The 24,332-nt window shown below is 36.4% G+C and overlaps 1 protein-coding gene across 1 annotated transcript; it reads right to left on the bottom strand.

Annotated features, from left to right (window-relative positions):
* Window positions 1–23,975, bottom strand: LOC137407722 (phosphatidylserine lipase ABHD16A-like). Its single transcript, XM_068094098.1, has 15 exons — window positions 23,783–23,975; window positions 23,432–23,488; window positions 22,953–23,109; window positions 20,874–21,021; window positions 18,224–18,310; window positions 15,218–15,291; window positions 11,362–11,402; window positions 10,492–10,593; window positions 7,123–7,257; window positions 6,053–6,196; window positions 5,760–5,823; window positions 4,135–4,252; window positions 2,595–2,731; window positions 1,203–1,348; window positions 1–225 (listed from the first exon to the last, which is right to left on the bottom strand). Exons 1-15 carry the CDS (start codon window positions 23,849–23,851, stop codon window positions 103–105), a joined length of 1,602 nt encoding a protein of 533 aa, XP_067950199.1. The 5' UTR covers window positions 23,852–23,975; the 3' UTR covers window positions 1–102.
* Window positions 23,976–24,332: the final 357 nt, after the last annotated feature.

Genomic DNA, 24,332 nt, shown 5'->3' with positions numbered 1-24,332 from the left:
TGGTTTCTTGATATTTTATTGTACAGAGAGCAGTGTGTCAAAGAAGAGCAAACAAACACAGTACATAGAACCATCAGTAGCAAACAATAAACATTGGGTATACTATGTAACGGGGTTGTTCATCTTCAGTTCGTCACTGCAGTCCAGTTGCCACGGTAACTGAAACATCTCTGATGGAAGTGGAGTGCAGTGAGTCGAGGTTAAATCACTCATGTACTTATCGGCCTGCAAACATCAAAGAGATGGACGAAATTATTTTGCTAGCCATAATAATTGTAGTTTTACAGTTTCCAATCAATGCAGCAGAAAATAGAAAACTAATGGTGAATGCAATGCAGAATATGTGTTATTCTATAGCCAACAACACAGTTGTTTTAGTATGTTCAAATAACTCAGAGCTGTAGTATTCGCCGGCAGCTCAACTGTGCTGACTTTAGTACATCAAGTAATGCTTAAAAGTATTTCAAGAAAACACATTTTGAGTGCTTGATCCCACATTTAATTATTTTTATGCCTTCAATCCCGTATTTCATTTTCCTACTATTCTTGATGAGAAAATATTTTGGCAGGCATTGAAGGTTACATGGCATGTCCAGGCACAACTGAATCGACCACAATAAAAAAAGAAGCATATGAGCTACTATTTGAGGTGAAAATCTCTACTGATTAAAATGATATATTAACACTCTTGATACTAAATGTGACGTTAATCAAAATTCGGATTTGCCCGCTAATGGCCACAGGCTGCCATCGATAAATCAAACTAGCAACTTCAAGTACATCCCAAAGCATTATCATTATCCAATAACAATCTGGAGACTTAACTTTTCCATGTTAATTTAAATTCTATAATGCATACAACTATTGACTATAACAGATTTTTTATGGATTCACCGCATTCAGTCATTGTTCAACTTACAACGCTAACAATCTTTATGAAACGACCCCATATCCTTGACAAACAAAAGTCACAAGGTCTGAGACGAAAGTTTTTTCTCATAAAAATGGGGAGTTTTAGGCTAGATCATCTTTTTACCAACCCATAATAACGAGCACAAATGATGCATTCACTGATAAGTCCATCATTTTGGATAATTTTTCTCATATAATTAAGAAGCAGGTAAAACAACACACTTTTTGGATTGTTGAAATTGACTTGTAATTGAGAGCACGAACCAAACAGAAATATGTTAGGTGCATACTAGATAAAGAGAGATCTGGTTTTTGGCTGGTTGAGAGAGAGAATCTCCTCCTCTCAGAGGTATTGATTGGCCAGCAGCCTCAGCTAGACTTTGCAAGGTCTCCTGGCAAGAGTCACCAACAACAGAATGTTCTAGTAGAAATAAATCTGCAACAAACAATTACTACACAATGTTAGCAAAGCCTGTGTACCATATAACACACCACATTGACAGCTTAGTAGTCGTTTTCATAGTACAGCACGCTACCAATATTTCCTGGGTACCTCACAACACATCGCGGTACCAGTATAGTCTAGAAACCAGGTACCAGTATAATCTAGAAAGCTTGTCAGAACACATTGAATAGTCTAGAAACCTTGTAAGGACACAGGAAATAGAATAAAAACCTTGTCAGAACACATTGAATAGTCTAGAAACTTTGTAAGGACACAGAGAATAGCCTAGAAAGCTTGTCAGAACACAGGGAATGGTATGGAAACCTTGTCAGAACACATGGAATAGTCTAGAAACCTTGTAAGGATACAGGGAATAGCCTAGAAAGCTTGTCAGAACACATTGAATAGTCGAGAAAGCTCGTCAGAGCACATGGAATAGTCTAGAAACCTTGTCAGACCACAGGGAATAGTCTAGAAACCTTGTCAGAACACATGGAATAGTCTAGAAACCATTTAAGGACACAGGGAATAGTCTAGAAAGCTTGTCAGAACACATTGAATAGCCGAGAAAGCTCGTCAGAACACATGGAATAGTCTAGCAACCTTGTCAGAACACAATGAATAGTCTATCAAGCTCGTCAGAGCACATGGAACAGTCTAGAAAAATTGTCAGAACACAGGGAATAGTATAGAAACCTTGAATGAACCAGAAACCAGAACAAATAAAAACCAGAACAAATGGAATAGTCGAGAAAGCTTGTCAGAACACATGGAATAGTCTAGAAACCTTATCAGAACACATAGAATAGTCTAGAAACCTTGTCAGGACACATTGAATAGTCGAGAATGCTTGTCAGAGCACATGGAATAGTCTAAAAACCTTGTCAGAACACATGGAATAGTCTAGAAACCTTGTCAGAACACAGGGAATAGTCTAGAAACCTTGTCAGAACACAGGGAATAGTATAGAAACCTTGTCAGAACACATGGAATAATCTAGAAACCTTGTAAGAACATATGGAATAGTCTAGAAAGCCTGCTAGGGAATGATAAATTATAACAAATGATAACTGGCAAGCTTACAGATCATAGACTTAACCCCGAGTCATAAAATTGAAATGCTACCAGAAAACATCTCACACAAGGTATACGTTATCCAACTAATGAAGGCCTTAAAACATTGTACTAGCTCGCCTTGACTGGGTCAACAACTTCTGTTTAACCAGTGCACACCCACCTTTTCTTGCCTCGGCTAACGCTAGGAACTCAATCACCAAGGACGCTGCTTGTGCGTTGAATATATCTGGATATCTTCTTGCCAGCATTTTGAGGAGGAGTTGGTTACCTCGGTTGGTGCGAATATCTGCCGGGTCCCTGTTAGTTACCAAATAGTGTGACCAACAAAGTATAAAGCATATTTTTTTAATGAATATGTTCATGAATGTTCATGAATATCTCAGTCTTAAGCTGGGACAATTCAGCCGCTAGTTACAAAGATTTGGAATAGTCTTTCCTGACAGCGGAACGAAACCAAGATAAGCCTGCGGTAATGTAATTTAGTCGAGCTTTTTAATTGTTCACTAGTTCTGTAAAAATCGTATTTTTAAAGTTCCTCTCTTCATAACAACTAGTTATTGAAACAGATAAGTGATGAATTACTGTAGCCGATCCGATTGTCAATCTTCAAACGCAGAGAAAACATTTCATTTGATGATGGGCCATTTAGTAATAACAGAGACATCTTTTTCTCGTCTTAGATTTTCTGACCTCATTTCACAAATACGACTCGGATTATGGAGATGCAACATTTTTTACATGTTACTTACATCTAGGCCTGTACTTACATGTTACTTACATCTAGGCCTGTACTTACATGTTACTTACATCTAGGCCTGTACTTACATGTTACTTACATCTAGGCCTGTACTTACATGTTACTTACATCTAGGCCTGTACTTACATGTTACTTACATCTAGGCCTGTACTTACATGTTACTTACATCTAGGCCTGTACTTACATGTTGCTTACATCTAGGCCTGTACTTACATGTTACTTACATCTAGGCCTGTACTTACATGTTACTTACATCTAGGCCTGTACTTACATGTTACTTACATCTAGGCCTGTACTTACATGTTACTTACATCTAGGCCTGTACTTACATGTTACTTACATCTAGGCCTGTACTTACATGTTACTTACATCTAGGCCTGTACTTACATGTTACTTACATCTAAGCCTGTACTTACATGTTGCTTACATCTAGGCCTGTACTTACATGTTACTTACATCTAGGCCTGTACTTACATGTTACTTACATCTAGGCCTTCAAGAAAAAAGGTAGAAGACCTTCTCAATGTTGAGATGGCTTAAAATTGTTGCACGAGTAACTTTGACAGGTTTTTATATAACCACAGAACTACCTTAGTGGCTATATAGACATTGGAGATAATAGCAAAAGCCCATGATGCATCCTCCAAGTCATAATAGGGTAACATCTTTTGATGCTACAACTGACTTTAGTTTACCTTCTCTTTCCAACATTCCTTAATGCACCACCTTTTCTTAACCTATAGTTTACGCCAATGCGCAGACCTGTTTAAAGGAAAAACCTCCAGACTCGCAGTTACACAAATCCAATCTGTACACAGACAAAAACGCTCGTAATTAAATCAAATGTACAAAATATATCGTACCGTAGGAGTACTGATTATGGAGAAGCAAATGGTACAATTAAGATGCAGTGATAATATCATGTGTAGAAAAGACAACTCACAAAGATATCATTTCATCTTGGGTCCTCCTAATAACTCTGACAGGCCCATCATACTGATTGAGCCAATAGGCATTGTCAAGGTCAAAATAGTCATCAATCGTCTTCTCCACCACATTATCTGTAGAAACCCAACATACTAAATAATAAACAACATGCCCTCATAAAAGCTAAAAGAGATACTTTTGAGTTACTTGGGTATATGACTGCAGTGTGCGCACGTAATATATTTATCTTGAAAGGTGCTATGACATATTGAACCATTTAGGTTTACACATAATCGCATATACATTTTTGTACATAAAATTTATTAATCAAAAAATCAATGCAACTAAATCCAATGAAAAAATTTTTAATATTCACTTTAAACTACAAACATCAACTATTTACAAAGCTCTCAAGCCATGGTTGTTAATGCTGCATTCAAGGTATACCCTGATACATTACCAAAAATAACTGTGGAACTTGATTATCGCATCCCATACCATCATGTATCAACTTTACCAAAAAACTACACAAATTGCGCAAAAGTGACAGGGAAATGATTTCAATCAGAGTGCTGAATGCATGTGCCTACGCCATACCCCCCTACACATACATTTTATGTTTGGGAACCCAAAAGCACTTTTTATCTACGCCACCCTCAATGATGAACTATACAAAAGCATGTGCCTTGGTTAATTTGGTGCGAACATCCTTTACAAAAAACAAATCTATATCCAAGAAAAACTTTGGCAACAAAAAGCTAAAATTCTTTTCCTATAATAGTACTAATTCTATAGAGTTTATGTTAAAACAATCTGTTCCTGGCTATATGTAAACCTCTAAAACCAGCACAGAATAGCACAATGTTAGTGTTCAAGAGTGAGATAGTTCTGTGTTTACAACTCACAATTAACAGTAATACGGTCACATGTTCTGTTCTAGCCTGGCTGGTAATAGAGGTTTTGCCTGTTGCAAAATATTTCAGATTCAGCCAGCGAAATCACATTTAGAAGGAAATTGTAAATGCTTGAGGTAGTGGATAGTGCAGAGACTAAAAACATATATTGCTTCAGGAAATTTAAAGGCTAAAAGGAGACCCAGAGCCATGCACATAGCACATTTAACTGACAGTTTAAACCCTTTATGACCTTGGAGAATGCAGAGTGGAACCAAAACAACTTATAAATTACTCCCGCAAACCAGTTCAATATAAAACTTTAGCATTTAAGAAAACTATAAGCGATGTGATCACAACAAGCACCTACCCAGTCAATGTGTGAGCACAACAAGCACATACCCAGTCAATGTGTGAGCACAAGCACCTACCCAGTCAATGTGTGAGTACAACAAGCACCTACCCAGTCAATGTGTGAGTACAACAAGCACCTACCCAGTCAATGTGTGAGCACAAGCCCCTACCCAGTCAATGTGTGAGTACAACAAGCACCTACCCAGTCAATGTGTGAGCACAACAAGCACCTACCCAGTCAATGTGTGAGCACAACAAGCACCTACCCAGCCAATGTGTGAGCACAACAAGCACCTACACAGCCAATGCGTGAGCACAACAAGCACCTACCCAGCCAATGTGTGAGCACAACAAACACCTACCCAGTCAATGTGTGAGCACAACAAGCACCTACCCAGCCAATGTGGCATCCTATTTTTTGCTAATGCCTTGATGTCATCAAACGTCGCATCTAGAATCTACAAACACAGGAAATGGTTACCGCCCTCAAACTTTGTTTGCTTAGTTAAAGGCAAAAGTAAGAGTTTACAAGAGACAGCTGACTGTATATCAAATGGAGTCTGAGGATACTAGGGCTTTGGGTTTTATTTAAAAAAAAAGATAATTCACTCCAACCATAGCAGACGAATGTACCTGCTCCATTAAAATGATACCACGCTACTGAAAAGATAAATATGTTATGCTTACGAGGGCTTTGCACTCTGGGTAATTGGCAGCAGCCCAAGTAGAAGAGAATCCTCCAATAGACCAGCTGAAGAAAATAATTTGCTCCACAGGAAAGTTCAACTCATTGAGTGCAAACTGCACCACTGTGTCTATGGCATTGTGTTCCTATACAAACATCATTAGCAATTTGTGTCTATGTAAGAGAAACAGATGAGACATCAACGGTTATGTCAAAGAATTAAATTTTAGCTAATTGATATGCCAAACAGTGGATCCCATCACTATGTTTCCAGGAAGCGGTTAGTCCATAAGCTTGCGCCATCGGCAAGATGGAAACGATAAAAAAATGCAAGCCAAGCCAGTTTTGTTACTAACAAATTTTTATCGAATGTTTCATGCTTGTGAAAGATAGAAACCGCATTTGCGAATGATGCATAAGATAATGCTGAGCAAGCTATTCCATTTTAAACATTTTCTACACTTCAGTTGTTCCTCTTACGAGTTTGAGTAGTTGCAAGTGCACTACTATGACCCCTGGTGTAGAAAGCCTTATCTTTTTTAACAAAGCACCCGCGTTAATTCGCAACACTCAAATGTCTATTGAAACACTTACCGCACAGTAATTCAATGTGCACACAATTCCAAATATTTTGTCATCCGCACTATGGAAACATAGTGCATGAGAGAACAACACTGTGTGCCCACTATTGAACAGGAAATGCCCTGAGGAGGCAACACAGTGTATTAACTACCTGTTTTAAGGTTCTACATGTTGAATACTGTAAGGAGCTATGAATTTCTTTTAAAATACATAAAGGTTAGTTGCTTTCATCATTCTGACTATTTTTAATGATTGAAAACAGATCACTTGGAACAACATGGCAAAGACTCAGAAGAGCGTGTCTAGATGTCTAGGACATTCATCTGATCTGTCTGATCCAAGTATCTGAAAACTGATAAATAGCTAGCATAGATGCATTTGACAGATGTAAATATACACAGATAGTTTATCTATAGGTTTATTTAAATAAACACCAGCTTGACATAGAAGTCTATGGTAGTTGATGGAGTGTCTGAGCACCGGTAGATACCTGATCAGGGTAGGGAGTGCCGGTACTGGAGCCAAAGCCAGGGTGGTTCCAGCCGAGTATTGAGTAGCCATTGGAAAGAGGCGCCTCCATACAGCCGGCTTCATAGAATGCTGCATTGCCCTCACACGTAATGACCTAATGACCCAAAGCAGGATGTGTGAAATTGGTTATGGGGTAGACAAATTCAATTTAATCACCAATAATTTCCTTAATGAATTATTTATAATTATTCAGCAATCTTCCCCACAGCAGGAATGCAGGTCAAAAATAAACACAAAGTCCTGCCAGTACAGTTAGGTAGCTAACTATCAATTCAGCTATATGAGAAATATGCTACAGGCAGCACATATTACCTTTTAATTTTTAATATTTAAAGATTTTGATGTCCCCATAATTACGAGCATTTATGTCTATAGCTACAAGTAATATTAGATGTAGGTTATTGTTTCAACACTTATCACTACCTGGTCATACAGAGTGTTTTAATCAAACTTGTTTCAAGATTACAAAAATAGTAAAAGCAAAACTTCCATTTCTACCGGCACTAAAAATATAAAAACAGGCTTTTTTCAAGTTTTTCCTTTTGTAAGCAACATATATGAAGCATTGCACCAGAAGCAGTAAAAGTGCTTATAGAAGCATTTGAACATATTATCATCAAGGATCAAAAGTCGCATCAATGAGAAACTGGGGGAGACAAACCTACCCATGATTTTAATGAAAATCAAAGTATGAAAAAGTTGTTGCTGGTTAGTTGATAAACTCCTCACAACATACCTTATTATAAGGACCACTTTTAATCAGTCAATGTATCTCAAAATTATTAAAGCATAGAGCATATATTTAACCCTTTAGCGACCGCAGGTTTACGGCTAGAAATTCCCCAGCGCACCAGAGCATTTACTATGGCGATTTGAGCCTTCGACACCACTGCGTAAAAACTGCATCAATTGTCATCAAAATTGAAGTAGAAACATAAATTAACATGCATAGGAACGCTGAAAAATTTCTCTACAAGCTGATACTTTTTTATGTAGCTAGCTTGCATTTGCTTTCCTGCAAAAGTCTCAATTCATTGAGGTTACGAGTTTTTCATTTTTGTACGTCCTTTTCAATTGTATTTTATATTGACTAAGAGCAATTGGCAATGTTGTATAAATAATTCTTGCATGGATTCATATGTTCACAACAACTTGCAAAAAAAATTAGTCGTCCAAGAGCATTGAAAGCGGAGTTATGAGCTCCGATGCATAGCGGGAGCGCCACTGAAAATGCTCGAGACACCTTGTCCATAAGCAGCGCAGGACAGTCACCCGACAAGGTTGCTCCAACTTTCGTGCAAATTGGCACAAAACTGCAAATAAATATGCATCTGGAAGCTGAGACATTTTCCTGCAGAATGAGATTTTTTTCCTCCATACAGCTTGCAAAAACTTTGCAGCTAGACATCTATATATACACAGTTACTATTTTTTGCTCTGAATTTTTATGCATTTCTTGAGACTATAGATTTATGTAAAGATTTTGCATATAAAGTCATTGCACCGGTTTATGCGTGCTGCAGCAAAAGATTTACTGGTTGTGTGCAAGAAGAATTAAGTGGTGAGCCTATATTCACACATTTGGTGAAGCAGCAAAAGACAGGAAGCAACATTTATTATGAGCAGAAACAGCAAATCATGGACTGCTAGATTGCAAAACAATATGAGAACTGAACTCTTTGATTAGATTGCTGCTCTGAAGATGGCAGTGTGCATCAAATACAGCACACCAATGCACAACTAATACAATAGATTATCAAATGTATGTACAAAAGCTAGCAATACAAAGCAGTGAAGCATTTGCAGAAACTAAATAAAATACCATTTGTAAATAAATTTAGTTAGCATGGTAAGGATCAAAACATGACTCGCACAAAGATATTCCACAAGTGACTCCGCTGCCAGTGCATTCAGCATGCTCATCGACAATGTATACAGACAACTGGTGCACATAGCCAAAGACAGCAACGGAAAGCAAATAACTTAATTCTAAATTTAGATCTGTTAGATGGAATATACTGCCTGAAGTTGAGCCATCCTTTCCATGCCAGCAAGCTTTCATCTACAAATATAAATTTGTCAGATAGAAAAACAGGATAGAACCAGTCGCATGTCATGGCAAAAACATTTTCTAACTTGAACAATATATTGCCAGCAGGGTCTTCAAAATTGTCAATAAAGTGTAAACTTGCTTCTAATTTTCTTACAATTTTTAAATTGATTACAAATCAGCGTAGATAATAAAGGAATGTGGACCAGTAAGGCAACAGAGAAGGCGTTTTGAGAATACCTATATGCAAAACTAAACAAACAACTAGCCAAATTTTTATCATCAACAGGCTGCGAAGCATCGCAATGTTTTTGAAGGCCTTTTTAAAAAGGTTTTTAAAAAGCTTTGAATAATAAAAAACACTTACCTGTTTAAGAATGCAAACTTATACTCCTGCCAGGCTGTCAGCAAAATGTCATTCTTTTGGTTTTAAATCAGCTCCTCTTTGATATCCGTCATTATTCGCCGTTTCAACACCGGCCGTTTCAGTCTCAGTTTCGCAATTCAATTCATTCTGTTGATTTTCTTTTTTACTTTAATCGTCTTCCTCACATTTTTCTGGTCTAAAATCCTCTTCTTCACTTTTAAACCAGTCGGTATCTTCCTATAAACGAATTTTTTAGCAGCGCTTCAAATTTCGCGTCCGTTCACGATGATCAGCTTTCCATAAAGAACGTTCAACTTCTAACATGTTCTTTTTGCACATGCGTAGAAGAGAATAATTATAGTGTTAAAAAAGTAGTATGATATCTTTTAAAACTTCTCAAAATATTAATTAAAAATCTTAATGTCGTTTTTAAAATAAATAAATGAATTTAAAAAATACCTATCGAAGACTCAGATCTGACGGGCAATTACGGGTTTGGTACGTTGAGACTGCGCTCTCAGCCCGTCAGATTACGGGAACGGTGTGCAAAAGGTTAATATGTTTAGGATCAATATACCATATATTAATCATTTAAAAACACATCAGTACAACAATTCAAAATAATGTTTGTAAATAGTGTTAATTTAATGTTCAGGTTCGATGAGATAAAGTGTGTACACCAAGGGACACTGTGTCATAAAAAACATGACAGTGTTGAGAGAAGCCTATAGACATAGACCGATGTTACAGATCAGGGGGTCATCATTACAGAAGGGTATCATGTATGTATGAAGAACAATCTAACATTCACGAAAGTAAAACGAACACAGAGTAGATGAGTCGATGAACCTTCAACAGAAAAATCCTCCTATGATACTAACAGAGCTATCAGAAACATAAAGTGCGCTTACCAAGACATTTCCATTGTCCGAGCCTTCGTGTCTTTTGTCTATGAAGATTGTGTCTATGTGATTACCTTCAGGTGTTTCAAGCTTGTTCCTCTGACCATCGTACTAGATATAAAAGAATTAATTTCTAATGTTGATGCTTGACAACAACGAAGCTTCTCTTTCTCCAGATAAAATAGCACGTTAATTCACACTGAAACTTTTAAATAGAGGAATGAAGAGATAAACTGAGGACAGGCAAAAGTGAAACCGATGTAGAAGATGAGATTGAGAGGAAGGATCAGTGATGTCTGAGCACTGATGTCACTTTCCTACTAGTCAGAAATCTTGATAAAAACTCAGTAAAAGCTATGGGTAGGAGTTTAGCTTCCATTTTGCCATGCAGTAATCAAATGAAAAAAATACGGGTCTCGACTAAATGTTTTGCATATAAAACCGTAAAAACTCCAAAAAGTTAAAGACTTATATGAGGGGTGATAATTCTGAAAATGAGTCAGGGAATAAAGCCATACCATGCATAAATATACTACAGTGTATAAGATGTAGAATATCTAAAAGTTAATCATGGTTTGGTTACTGATATGTTCTTGTAGCTTGGAGTGGCTTCTAGTAGAACAGCTAATTATTACTAATGCGCTTAACGGAACTGGTATGATAATCACTAGTAACACAGCTATGATTACAGCTAGTATATACTAACTACTAGTAACACAGTTATGATTACAGCTAGTATATACTAACTACTAGTAACACAGCTATGATTACAGCTAGTATATACTAACTACTAGCAACCCAGCTATGATGACAGCTACTAGCTACATTTACAACAACTAACTGCTAGCAGCTTAGGTTGTATCTACAGCAAAAACTCACATTCTCCACAAGTCTGACGCGACCGGCAAGGAGAGCTGGCTCTGTAATATAAATAATGTAATTTGTTACTTTTTGATATGAGCTACAAATACATTTAGATTTGTCTCCCTCGTCACATACATTATTATGCACAAGGGCATGGTGAAAAGTCATTAGTTTCTATGAGCTAAAACAACAAAGATCTGTGAATTAGTGAAAGAGTAATCTCGGATCACATAAAAGGGTAGCAGTATATTTTATTAGTAACAACTAAACTTCAATCATTTAAAATGATAATTGGCAGGCTTAAAAGCTTAGCAGAGTTAAAAAATAATTCACAATGGTGCAAATACAATAGAGTTTGCAATAATGCAATGGACATGAAATCTTTAGAGATGCGCAACCGCATAAATCCAGTACATTGACCAACTGTCCACAGCATTATCAGTATTACCTGCCTACAATATTGAATGGATTAAAAACAGGACTGTCCAGGGTCACACATATCCAAAAATAAAAAATCTTCCGTCAAAGCATTTTTTTATATTAAAAGTTGTCTGGGCATGTCGCAGGCCTAGTTTTGATGAGCGTCGCCAGACCTCCTTTGGTTTTAGTGCTTTTGAAAGACCTAACAGCCTACACAAACACTTCTACTCACAGTTGGAAAAAAATACAGTTTTTATGAAAAAGCAAGGTTTTTTTGGTTTAAACCGGTTTTTATGGTTCAAACCGGTTTTTATGGTTTTTACAATTTTACTAAGACTTTTGCAGTTTTAAATCTAATTACCATCATTTACTTTAGCTCCATGATTGAGTATTGAACATACATATGTGAAATAATTTATTAAAGGTGGTACTGTGGGAGTTGTTATGGGAAAAAAGAGAGAAAACATGGAAATTTCGAAATGAGTCTTTAACCAAACATGATTGATGAAATACAGAGCAGAAATCTTATGCCATAAAGTAAATATTTTACATACAGTTCTATGTATAAGCAGGAATTTCAATCCAAGTGATTAGTCGTGTGGTAGTGCAGAGCAGAGCATAATGCAGATGCATTGCTAGTGTTTGGAGCAGTTGCAGATGACTCCACTTCTATCACCTGAATACTAGCATCACTGTACAAGTTGGTGTTTTCAGCTTGACATTTTGCTACCTGGGCTTTAAGCCTATCTGCGTGACCTCGCATTACGACAGCACACCTATTAAATTTTGCTTTAAAACGTTTGCCTTTTCCAGTTCGAGTGAAAAACTGCCAATTGGGCTCTTGTTTGCGAGGCATGTTGGAAATTTGAGACACAACTTTAACTTTTTAAAACACAAAAAACTTGATAAACTGAATTCTAACAATCCAACTACTTTGCTTTGTGCCTAATAAATGAAATATTAGTTTGCAAACTTAAAGCTTTTGCCCAAATGGATTTTATTGTTTTAATTTCTAATTGTAAGTAATCCTTTCTCACTGGCCAGACTTGAGAAAGTATTCATTTATTATTAGAGACGATTATTGGATTAGTATATTTCACATGGTTTTTATATTTCATCATTAAAGAGATCATTATATCACTTGATAAAACCAATTGAAAAGGAAATTCACTAATTCATTGTTTCACTAGGATTTCATGTAGTTCCAACTTGAGCTATGTCATCGATTTACTACTGTGTCCTAAATAAACTTCCACAGCTGATAATTACATATAATTGCATTTTTACCGCACATGAACCACTAGGAGCTTAAAAAAATTGTGGTTTTTACAAAAAAAATAATGAAAAAACCAAAAAAACCGGTTTTTTCGGCTAGTTTAAACCGAGCCAACCCTGCTTTTATTAGTGTTTGAACCAAATCCAAGTCCATCCACAGGTGATAGACAGCCGCACACCAGACTTAAAATTCTTTACAATGTTCACTTAAAAATGAGGTTTGATGAGAACGCACTCGTAGCTGGATTAATAGTAAAAGTTGTTTTCATGGCGACGGGTAGGCTATAGTAAAAGAAGCTCTACAATAGCTTGAATGCAGAACTGACCAGATAATCATGCGCTGCCTTTACTATAGCTGCCATAGAACCTTTACTTTAATACCATGGCGTTCAATTTTTCAACCCTTCCCTGTAGTCTGTAGTGTAAATTGATTAAAGGTGGCATTTTATTAGAGGTGGCATTTTATTAAAGGTGGCATTTTATTAGAGGTGGCATTTTATTAGAGGTGGCGTTTTATTAGAGGTGGCATTTTATTGGAGGTGGCGTTTTATTGGAGGTGGTGTTTTATTAGAGGTGGCGTTCAAATACAGCATGGCACTGTATTTTTTGAGTAGCTCACCAGAATTTTGGAAAAATAAATTTAACCCCTTTACGGGTGAAGTGATGCTAAAGTCGCCTATATTTTGCACTCTCCTTCTAGCGGATCAACATTAATGCCTTCGGCCTCAGCATTTTTGCAAAACCGTTTATCATATGTGTCAAAGTATCACACCGAGTCAAACAAGGACCTACCTTGATTATAAAACACTATCGAGATACAGTTACAAATCATATTGATGGTGTTGCTTTCAAAGTTTTAAAAAGCCGTAAAACTATGCAGTTAATAAATGGGTGTAACGTTTGATAGTTTTAAAGATATCTTTATGTCTTTAAATATCATCATTCATCAAAACGCTATAAAAGTCTTCCGGTAAGACTGTAAACTACCGTACTTTTCAGACTATAAACTGCACCCCTATATAAGGCGCATCTGCTTTATTTTCCAAAAAAACGATAATAAAACAATACATAGGCCGCACCTTTGTATTACCACATAATTCAGGACGGTGCTTTTTAACGCGGCAGCAACTTCGCTGTTTAAAACGGAACAGTGCCTAACAGCACAGCTTCGTATTAACCAACGCTTTTCAACCTAATGCCTAATGGAGCAGTACCGTTAGGCATTGTTTCGTATTTTCTTTCACCGCTAGAGGTGCACTAGGCGCACTAACCGGAGATTCTGGTTAATGCGCCCTAGCGATAAAAGAAAAAGCCAAAGATTAGCCGCACTCTTATATAAGCCACATGGCTCAAATCATCAGAAAAATGTAGCGGCTAATAGTCCGAAAAGTACGGTACATTATACACCAATCTAAAAACAATGGATTTAGACCTATCGACCGATCTTCTTAGGTACACTGTCACTAAAATCGTGGCAACCACTACAGCAACAATGGAAAAACTATTTGTTATTGATGTAACCAAGTCATTATTAGTACTATTTTGTGGACATTTCTACTGATCCCTTTCTATTATGGGTTTGTAAAAATCAAAGAATGTCAAAATGGCAGATAAATAGAGGGGTGGCATTCAACTACAGGATGGCACTGTATTTTTCGACCCTTCTCCTATTACGACACTGTATTAGAGGCAACATTCAAATAAAGGCGGCGTTCAAATAGAGGTTTTACGGTATTTTTGGTATGACGAGTTGGTAGTCAATATCAACAATCATTAACAACAATAATCTGGGTGTCATTGATCTGCGCTGTTACTTGTGAGCAGTCGCCCCAAAAAATTTCACATATTTCTAGGCAAAAATAATTCCTGATTAAAATGAAGGCTTTTATCTGTTTTTATTGTCACACAATGTGCAGGCTTTATTCATTGTTCCGGTTCTTTTAGGACAATGCAACACGGCCTTCCGAAGAAATGGAATAATTATGTTATTCTATTAGTAACATTGAAGCTGCTATGGTAGTGTCTTTATTGCTAGTAGTAATGGCTGAGACAGCAACGACTAGTAGAAAGAGAGCCTTAAAATAGTATATTCAAACGTCTCATGCCAAACAAAAATCAATCACAGCAATTAATAGATGAAATGAACCAATGTTAGACTGGCTACAAATATACTAACCTATCATAGCATTTAGCAGACTAGTACTTCCTGGGTAAATCATCCATCGTCCGAATGAGTGTGCCGCCAAAAAACTAAAAGGAAAATTGAATTGTGGAAACATTTACCAAGCTGTCAAGTAAAACGCAGGCTGCTGCCAAAAAAAATTATAACCTAAAATTTGTTGCTGATGGTTTCCAAATACAGATACTTTAAATAATCCACCTTTTAGATGAAAACAGAGCAAAATTGTTTACTAAATGTATCATAAAGTAACAAGAAATAAGTCGCTCATGAATTATGCAAACATAATTGTAACTGGTAATCAGGTTATTTATTAGCAGCTGAGTTGAAGTGTAAATTTAATACTCAACTTTCTTCACTGAAATGACTTTAGTCTGTAATCTAGAATATACATGTGCAAAGGTTTCAAATAAAGTTGACCATGACACCTCAGCTTTACTTTAACGCTGACTGTATAAGTATCAGCCATTACCCATATCAGATGTGATAAGTTCATTGCTCATACAGAAACCCTGAAGCAGATATATGCTCATGTCAATAGTACAATGGCTCTAGCAGGCAAGGTATGATACCTCTCAGATGGCCTACTGGTAATCAAAAGGACTACACATGATAAGATATATCCATAAAGATCTATCATTGAATGAGGTACATGATAAGCAATTGATAACGTCTATGAATATCCACAAACTTGGAGTTATCTTCTCAATGATATGTGATCAACAGTAATTACACTTTCAATTAGAGGGTAACCATAGGATGAATCCAATAGGATTCACCTTTTGGAGCCTACAAACTTTAAATAATTAGAGTGGACCCCCGCCATATGACATTAATTCGACCCGATGTCGGTACAGTAAGGCAAAAATGTTGTATAGCGGGGTATAGAAACCCATAGTAATGATCTAATGCAAACACCCCCTGGTGAAAACTTCAAAAAATTTTATTTGTACTGTACATGTTAAAAATTAGTAACAAAATAGTACATTAACCTTAGTAACTATAGTCACCTACAGTAATTTTAGTATAATTCGTTGTAATAGTCTGCAATAAAATGTAATATTACCATGTACTATGTGCAGTACGAACCGAAAAGGGTGTTCTGACCTTCGGCTATAATATAAACATTGAATTCACCTTAAATGAATTTAGCTTATTCGACACACACCTGAGGCTAAGTTTTAGTATGCATTTTACTAAACTTTAATTTTGTCATCGCCTTAAACTTATCACATCTGTTTTAGGCTTCGTTTTCACATTGGCTGCCAAATTTGAATTTGAAGAAAAATTTTTGTTGATGTCGTATGGCGAAAAAATACCATAAGGCGGAGACGAAAAACGTGATGTGTGACATTGTAAGGCGAACAAACCATATAACAAGGACATTGTAACCCAGGGGTGCGCTGTATAAGGATTTGCAGCCAATACTTTTAACAATGCAGACACTGTCAATAAAGCCTACCCTACTCAGTTATCACGTATCCTATTATATCTCAATCTACCGAAATTCTTCTACAACTCTGAAGGGTATGCAAACACAGCACAAGTACTATATACATGTCCCCACTATACATTGGGAGTACACATACTCCATACAAGTACCCCCTAAATATACTCAAGTGCAACCCTATGCATGGGGGACACTCACTCCATAAATGTACCGCCTATGCATATGGAGTACATATACTTCATAAATGTACCCTTTATGCATAGGGAGTATTTATACTCCATACATGTATCCCTAAGTGCGTTTATAGAGTATATGTACACCCTATATATAAAAGGTACACGTACTCCGTACATGTACTCCTATCCTTAGAGGTGCATATATGGAGTACACGTACCCTTTATACGTAGGGGGTACACATACTCCATACATGTACTACCTATCATTAGGGGTACATGTATGGGTACATGTACCCCTATACCCCTAATGATAGGGTTACATATATGGAGTACATGTACCCCCTATACATAGGGGGTACATGTATGCCATACATATACCCCTATGCATTGGGAACCTGAAAGCACCATCACAAAATAAGAGCAGCAATAAATAATCCATTCCAGGAACGTTTACGTTATAGGGATTTTACGTTATAAGAACACTAAAATACATGTAAATTGCCTAATCCGTTCCAAGATCTTTCCAAACTCACCCCTTTGAGCATACAAAAAACTTGATATAACTGTTTTAATTTGTAGGCTGTACCGTAACTGCAGCACTATTAGTTTGCACAATCAACTTGTCTCCGTTTCATGATCAATCTCAGTGGTTTTTATAGACCATGATTGCGGTAATTTTACAATAACTTGACGAGGAGCGCACATCTTCGACGTTCATTTACAATGATTTGCTTATTTATCTAAACAGCATTGTGTACTCTTCAAAGTAAAACTAATAATTATTTTATACGTCTACAAGAAAGCGAAACAACAAAATATTTAACAAAAAGCGGTACTACCTGTTCAGCATCTATATGTATCCAGGGGTCAAGGTGAGGATAAAAGAGAACTTTTGACGATACTCCAATTCGTGACATTCAGATTGGTAGACCGACGCCGTAACACCTGCACCAATCGATTGCCTTTGTATTTATGAACAATGCACAGCAACCCTATTCCACGTTTTATCGGCATATCTGACGATATATCACGACAAACTAGATTGTTGCAAAAATTGTATACGTATATAATATGTAGGTATTACGATATACGGTTTTTCTTTCGCAAGTGCGACGAGATAGATTGAAGTGCAAATCGAATTTGAAAATTTGCCCAATTTCACAATTTACGCTATATGGAATTTTTACAAAGTAGGAAGAAAAACATAATTTTTACACGTTATCCGGAGTATCCAATATAGAAAGTATACAGGTATAGGAGTGTCTACTGTATTAGTATTACAGAGGGATAGGCCTACTAAGTAGATGAACAAGAACTTATGAACAGAAAGTGTGAGTCTGTACTAAAATAGCTTACTAAGAACAGAGCATACCTCACCTCAGCAAATTCGTTGGAAGTTCCTGTATTTTTTCTGAGAACGTCAGCCTCCGATTGGCAGCCTTGCGTTTAATGTTCGGAGCAGAACTGAAACAAGTTGTTAGAACAAACCATAAATTACTAGTTAATAAATACACTAAAGGATCACATTGCAACTGACAATAAACGAATGAATGATAAGTGTATGTCGGCATCAGAAAGTCAGTCACACAGGCACTAAAGCAATTAAGCACTTGAAAACAACTTATGATCGACTTGTTAGTAATGCCTTATAAAGCCTGGCAGCAACATAAACATCTGAGCTAAATATAACACATGAAAACAGTCATAATCGTCTATATTTAGCAATTGTTAATACGTTTACATTTGCTAACTATATGATGCTTGCAATGCAACCATTTTTAACTTAACCAGGCAAAAGTAGGATTCATTTAAATGTCTTTCAAGCTGCAGCATCAGTGAACAGATAATTTATCCAGGCAAACGTTGGACATTATAAATGGTTGACCCCTAATGCTCATTAGGATTTTATAGCTTAGGCACAGAGTACAAAGTTCTCTGTCTCAAATATATGCTTACTTGTGACCAATCTTCAGATCCAACAATTCTATGTTCAAGGTAATGGCAGCAAAATACCATGAGTAGCTGTTTCCCTTGAATATGAGTTGATTCTGTTTTTTTACAAATCAATTGCAGCAACTTTATTAATATGAACAGTTACAATATTTTTGGTATAGCTGTGTCTTCTCTAATATTAGAATTGTGTTCTCTTGTCCTGGCATACCCGTTGGTGTTATACATAAGTTTCCTCATGTCGGACTGTATTACGACGATCAAGTTTCGACTGTTTAAAACATATGTTTCGGCTGTGTAACAATATGAGCGGTAATGATCTTTACTCCGAATGAACAGGAAACACTTTCAACTAACATCGCTGGTCATATGTTAACTATATGTCTCATTCATTGCATGGTTCCGTGCTCTGAAGATGTCTAATGTAGGAGTCGAAAGTACTTCTAAGACATAATTGTTGATAGGCTTTTAAATAATCAGAGAAGATTGTATGAAACCAAGATTCATGTGTCCTAGTTGACTGTTTTGACACAAAAAATTAGTTTACAAATTAAAGAACTCATTGTGCACAATTTGGTTAGATGTAGGCGTTGACTTTTTCAACTTATTCATCTATTACCATCGATTTAGAGTATGAGCAACTCTTTGTTCGGACCAGTTATATGATAAGTTAGTAACAAACAGCTCTTATGTTACATTGAAAATAAAACTTACTTGAAACGCAATTTTTTAAAAAACTGACATGGACAGCTATGATAGCAAGTCTTGAAAATTAACTGAATATCACTTATGACTATTGAGATCTTCTAGAACTACTGTATCTATACGGGTATATCTATCTATACGGGCCTTACAAGAAAATATCATCAAAACATAGATTTGCATTTCAAAGGATTAAATCGTCATTCGTGTGCATTTCCATTCATCCCATGTTGCTAAGAAAGCATACCAATATACTGTACGTATTATCTGAGGAACTTATGCGAACTAGTCTGTTTTCTATCCTATCAAAGCCCATGTGCAGGCCTTCTAACAGAAGTAACACAAGTTTGCCATTAATAGCAACGCAGAATCAAACGGCATGTTTTAAAAATGAGTATAAAAATACTGAAAATTTAGCAGGGAGATTCAGGAGAAATTAGCTGGTGCTTATTCCTCAAACTCAGATGTACGATGCTAAAACAATAAAGCTGAAAACAACTCTAGGTGTTTGATATGACAACTCTTTTTAGCAGTTTGATTAGATGATTTAGTATTATTTATGATTTAGGATTTCTGGCTTTACGGTTTTACTTTGGCACATCTGGGTTTGGCAAATAAGCGCCAGCTACCTTCTCCCAAGTACGTCTACTGAATTTCCTCATCACATGGAGGTACAAATTTGTGTATGGTTGAAACTCTGGTGGAATAGTCTTACTAAAAAATTGAATTGTCGTCAACATAAACACAGTGTAACTAGAAAAACCTAATAACACAAGATTTGATAGTATATTTGTAAGAGAGCTTTGGGAAGAGACAACGCGTGAATCTCTAACATTGACCTTACCTATCCTTATAAATCACCAGATAGTCAAGTAGATATGTCGGCATTTTAAATTGGTATTTGTTGGATCACTAGATATTAGTATAAAACTGAGCAGGAGTAGCATAGGGCAACATTAAAGGGTATATACAATCTCAGACATACTACTGTAAAGAGGGTTTGTTAAGTATTTTGTGCATAATATAATTTATTATCTCAAAGGAATGAAGTTGCAGCAACATCCCATCCATAAGCTGATACCGTCACTCCCCTTCTGGTATTACATGTCTTCAAACTCCCTTTCTACTGTGTCATGCCTTTCTTCTACTTCCTATCAGCCGGTTTGAACCTAACCTTAGAGATATATCAATTTTAGTGATAGCCCAACCAATAGCAAATAGAGCTCTCCTCATCTTTGTCATCTGATGCCCAAAATTATTTTCTATTGTCCTTTTAACCTCCTGGGTCTCGCCAAGCATTCCAGGATCCTTCTATGAAAATGACTGACAACCTACTCAATAACTAGGCTGCGGTGGCAGCTTTATTTGTACTCACCTTTTGTTCTTTAGCGAATACCGAACCGGCCAATGAGTGAATGTGAAGTCATACTTCGCTAAAGTCGATCTTGGCAAGCTACCATTTTGTACTTGTCGTAATTCTGCAGCAAAGCGCTTGTATGATGAGTTGGACATCCTTCCTACACCTAAACAGAAGTGTAGAGTCGTGATAAAAAAGCAAGAATAATGGTAGTTGACACTCGACCATGAATTACACATGTCGACAGCAAAACCACTTAATTTTTAGACAATGAAATTGCTATAGCGATCCTGAAAACACCTACCTCAACTCAATGTGAAATAGGTCAATTGTTGCCAGGCAATACAAATAACTGGAAATAACTGTTTATACATGCTCATTAATGCTTCAGAAACATGATTGTGAGCACATTACTATAAATCTAGAAAAATTTTGTTCATCTATACTGACTTACAACAGCCACAATTCATTTAAACTGCTCGCATTTAAAGATGGACTTGCACAAAAATTTAGTTGATCCTATCAGAAAGTATCCGTATTTTTCTATCCTTTGAGATTGTTTTTATGTTTGAGGCGATCTGACTGCCAGGATGTTTGAAGACTAAAATCGACAAAACTTGATCGCAGTTAAAATGCTCAGATCAAGCAAAAGTACGATTATGACATCTGCAGTTACAAAAAACTGACAGAATAGAGACGTGTAAGGGTTCAACTTGAACACAATAACCGATATCAACTAGCGCAGCGATAACAACAAGTGGCATCATTATGCACGTATTTGTCTTCCGAGCATTTTGAACGCGCTCAAGTTTTGACGATTTTAATCTCAAAACATCCTGGCAGTCAGATCACCTCAAACATAAAAACAATCTCAAATGATACAAAATACTGATACTTTATGATAAAATCTACTAGTTTTGCCTAAGTTCATCTTTAACAATTTAGTAGTAAGCATTTGCCTGTGTTTTCAGGCAAATGCTTACCACATTTAATACATTCTAAATTTAAATCATAAACATATCACTAGGAGCAGTTCAACTTTCAAAGATTACCAATACCTGAAAACAACTAAAAGTCTAAAACGTAACTTAAGATTAGTAGAAGATAGGAAGACAAGCATTATGGCTGTGCTGTGAAAAAATGAGACCAGTTAGCTACATACAGCTAGTCGAATAACACATAAAACAGCCATCATTCCTTACCAACCATTAAATCTCTAACAGTGTTTATCAAATTATGTCAAATTCATTAAACCTGCTCTACTCATGCTTATTCTCACAACACAAGATGATACTCATAGAAATAGTGAAGTCCATCATAACTCTTTCACTACTACAATAAAATCGTTATTCTCACCAAATTCATCCAACCGGATTTTCGACAAATCAATACGCCGCTAGAATTTATGCAATATCTTGAAAACCAAAGCAGCTATTGTTTTACTGTAAAATGTATCTTATTCAGAACAAAATTCTCTACAAGAAACGTATAAAATTGTTTAGTGAACCTCACCCCCGCAAAATTTCTGACGCTTCCTTTGCACCGAATGAATGCGGGGAACTTCTTATTACCATAACGATTGCGATCTGGTTTTCCCGTTTTGAAAAAATAATTAGAAATGGAATTGCTTAGCAAAAATATTTTTGATTGGTTGCACGTGATTGGCAACAAGGTTGTTTCGTTGGAGATAAAATTTGATTGGTCTAGCTAATGTATAGCCTTTGTAATAAAGAGAAAAGTAATACCCTATTAATAAGCTAATACATCAGCTTACGGTCTGTATTGTATTATCGCGAAAGCCGATACATCGGCTTTCGCGATAATACAATACAGACCGTAAGCAGATACATCGGCTTACGGTAGCGAAAGAGTTAAAGCTGTATGTAGTTTCCCTGATTACATATATCTTAGACCGACATATTTTATTACAAAACGAAAATTCTTTGATCGTTGCCAGCACATTGAAGTTTTTTATGCATGTGTTTTAACCAAAAAGATAGTTGATCATAATGTTGAACTCTCCAGGCAATTTGAACTACTTAATCTATAAACAGCCATGAGATGAGGATTTTTATCTATACAAAGGATATATCATACCTCGGGTTAAATGAGCTAAATAGTAGACTCCTAAGGCTACACTCACAACCTTAGCCATGTACGGAAGCCCATCAGCACTTGTGAGCATGCCCCTTCTGTAGAGCAAGATCGTGATTATTGGAGATAAATAGAAGCACATATTCCAACTGGCACGGAGCTGCAAGAGAAAAACTATGTTAAATTTACAACAAAATTGAATATCGAAAGTTTTGGCAACACTAAGGAAACACAACAATACTACTTAAACTGAGATATCTGTACATGATGTAAGCTAACTTACAGCAGTATTACAGAAATACTAATGTAAAATTTCAGAAATACCATTTTAAGTTTGTTCATTTACAATCTGTATAAACAGAAATAAAGGCATAAGCCTTTGCTTGCCTGATAAATCTGCTACTACTGAGCCAGGTGTTTGGCGAAGGGTAACAGATAGGCAAAGTATAAATTCCTAATTTACGTAACAGTATAGAACTTACACAGTTGATAGTGCGAGAAGAATAAGCTTCAATCTTGTTCTCCGCATATGGGATACCCTAATAAATAAAGGAAAGTAGTAAACTTCATGCCAGCAGCACAATCAAAAAGTGTTTATGTTACATTACATAATCTACGGCAACAAACAGGTAGTAGATTAACACAAGAACGTAAAAGCCTTAATAGTTTCTTGGCAACAATAAAATGGGTTTGTTACACAACGTGATACTAATAATTTAATAGAACATATTTTGATTAAACATCGCCACAAATCAAGCTTGCTTCGTAGAAATGTTACAAAGTCACACGCCACATTATTTCGTTTTTCAAAGAACTTCAATTTCGTAACTTACGGTAGATGAACCGTGCTTGTAGCGATGATATAACTCAGGACCACCTGAGAACTGCAATAAAGCCGCCATGCCAGTCAAATACTTGTTCTGTTGGAATTAGTGTTTGAAGTTATGTAAAATAATATTGGTCGAATCGTCTGATTTTGAACTTTACATCTGAATATAAACTTCATTTCTTATAGCCTAAATTCAATAAAAGATCGGCTTGATTAAAGACTGTTATCGCTTCATTTAGCACGAATGCCCTCACTCACGTACTTGTTATCTAAATTCGAAACTAACATTGCGGCTTGGGAAGGTCGTGAAAGCTCTTTTAATTTCGGAGGCGGAAATATCGATGCAGACTAAAAATCGCGAAATGCGGGTAGTACTAGTATGTGGGCCGAGCTGGCAAAAGAGCTCTAGAAACATACCTGACAACTCTCACGCATTGGGCGTGAGACTCACGCAATAACCCAAAAAAAAATGAAAATGCATGAGATTTTTGCCCGAATTTGCAAAATTTTATATATACTATTAGGCTATCAGCCAAGATATAAAAAAGTGCTTA

This window comes from Watersipora subatra, chromosome 1 (assembly GCF_963576615.1).
Source record: "Watersipora subatra chromosome 1, tzWatSuba1.1, whole genome shotgun sequence".
NCBI lineage: Eukaryota > Metazoa > Bryozoa > Gymnolaemata > Cheilostomatida > Watersiporidae > Watersipora > Watersipora subatra.
This window is presented reverse-complemented; position numbering and strand designations above follow the sequence as displayed.

Bases quoted from the DNA above. Each gene is read 5' to 3' on its own strand.
- LOC137407722 (XM_068094098.1), bottom strand. From the start codon at position 23,851: ATGGCGGCTTTATTGCAGTTCTCAGGTGGTCCTGAGTTATATCATCGC. The intron at 15,292-18,223 runs GTGAGGTATGCT...TTTTCCTTTTAG, and splicing joins CTTCCAACGAATTTGCTGAG to TTTTTTGGCGGCACACTCAT. The intron at 5,824-6,052 runs GTAAGCATAACA...CTGTGTTTGTAG, and splicing joins ACCCAGAGTGCAAAGCCCTC to ATTCTAGATGCGACGTTTGA.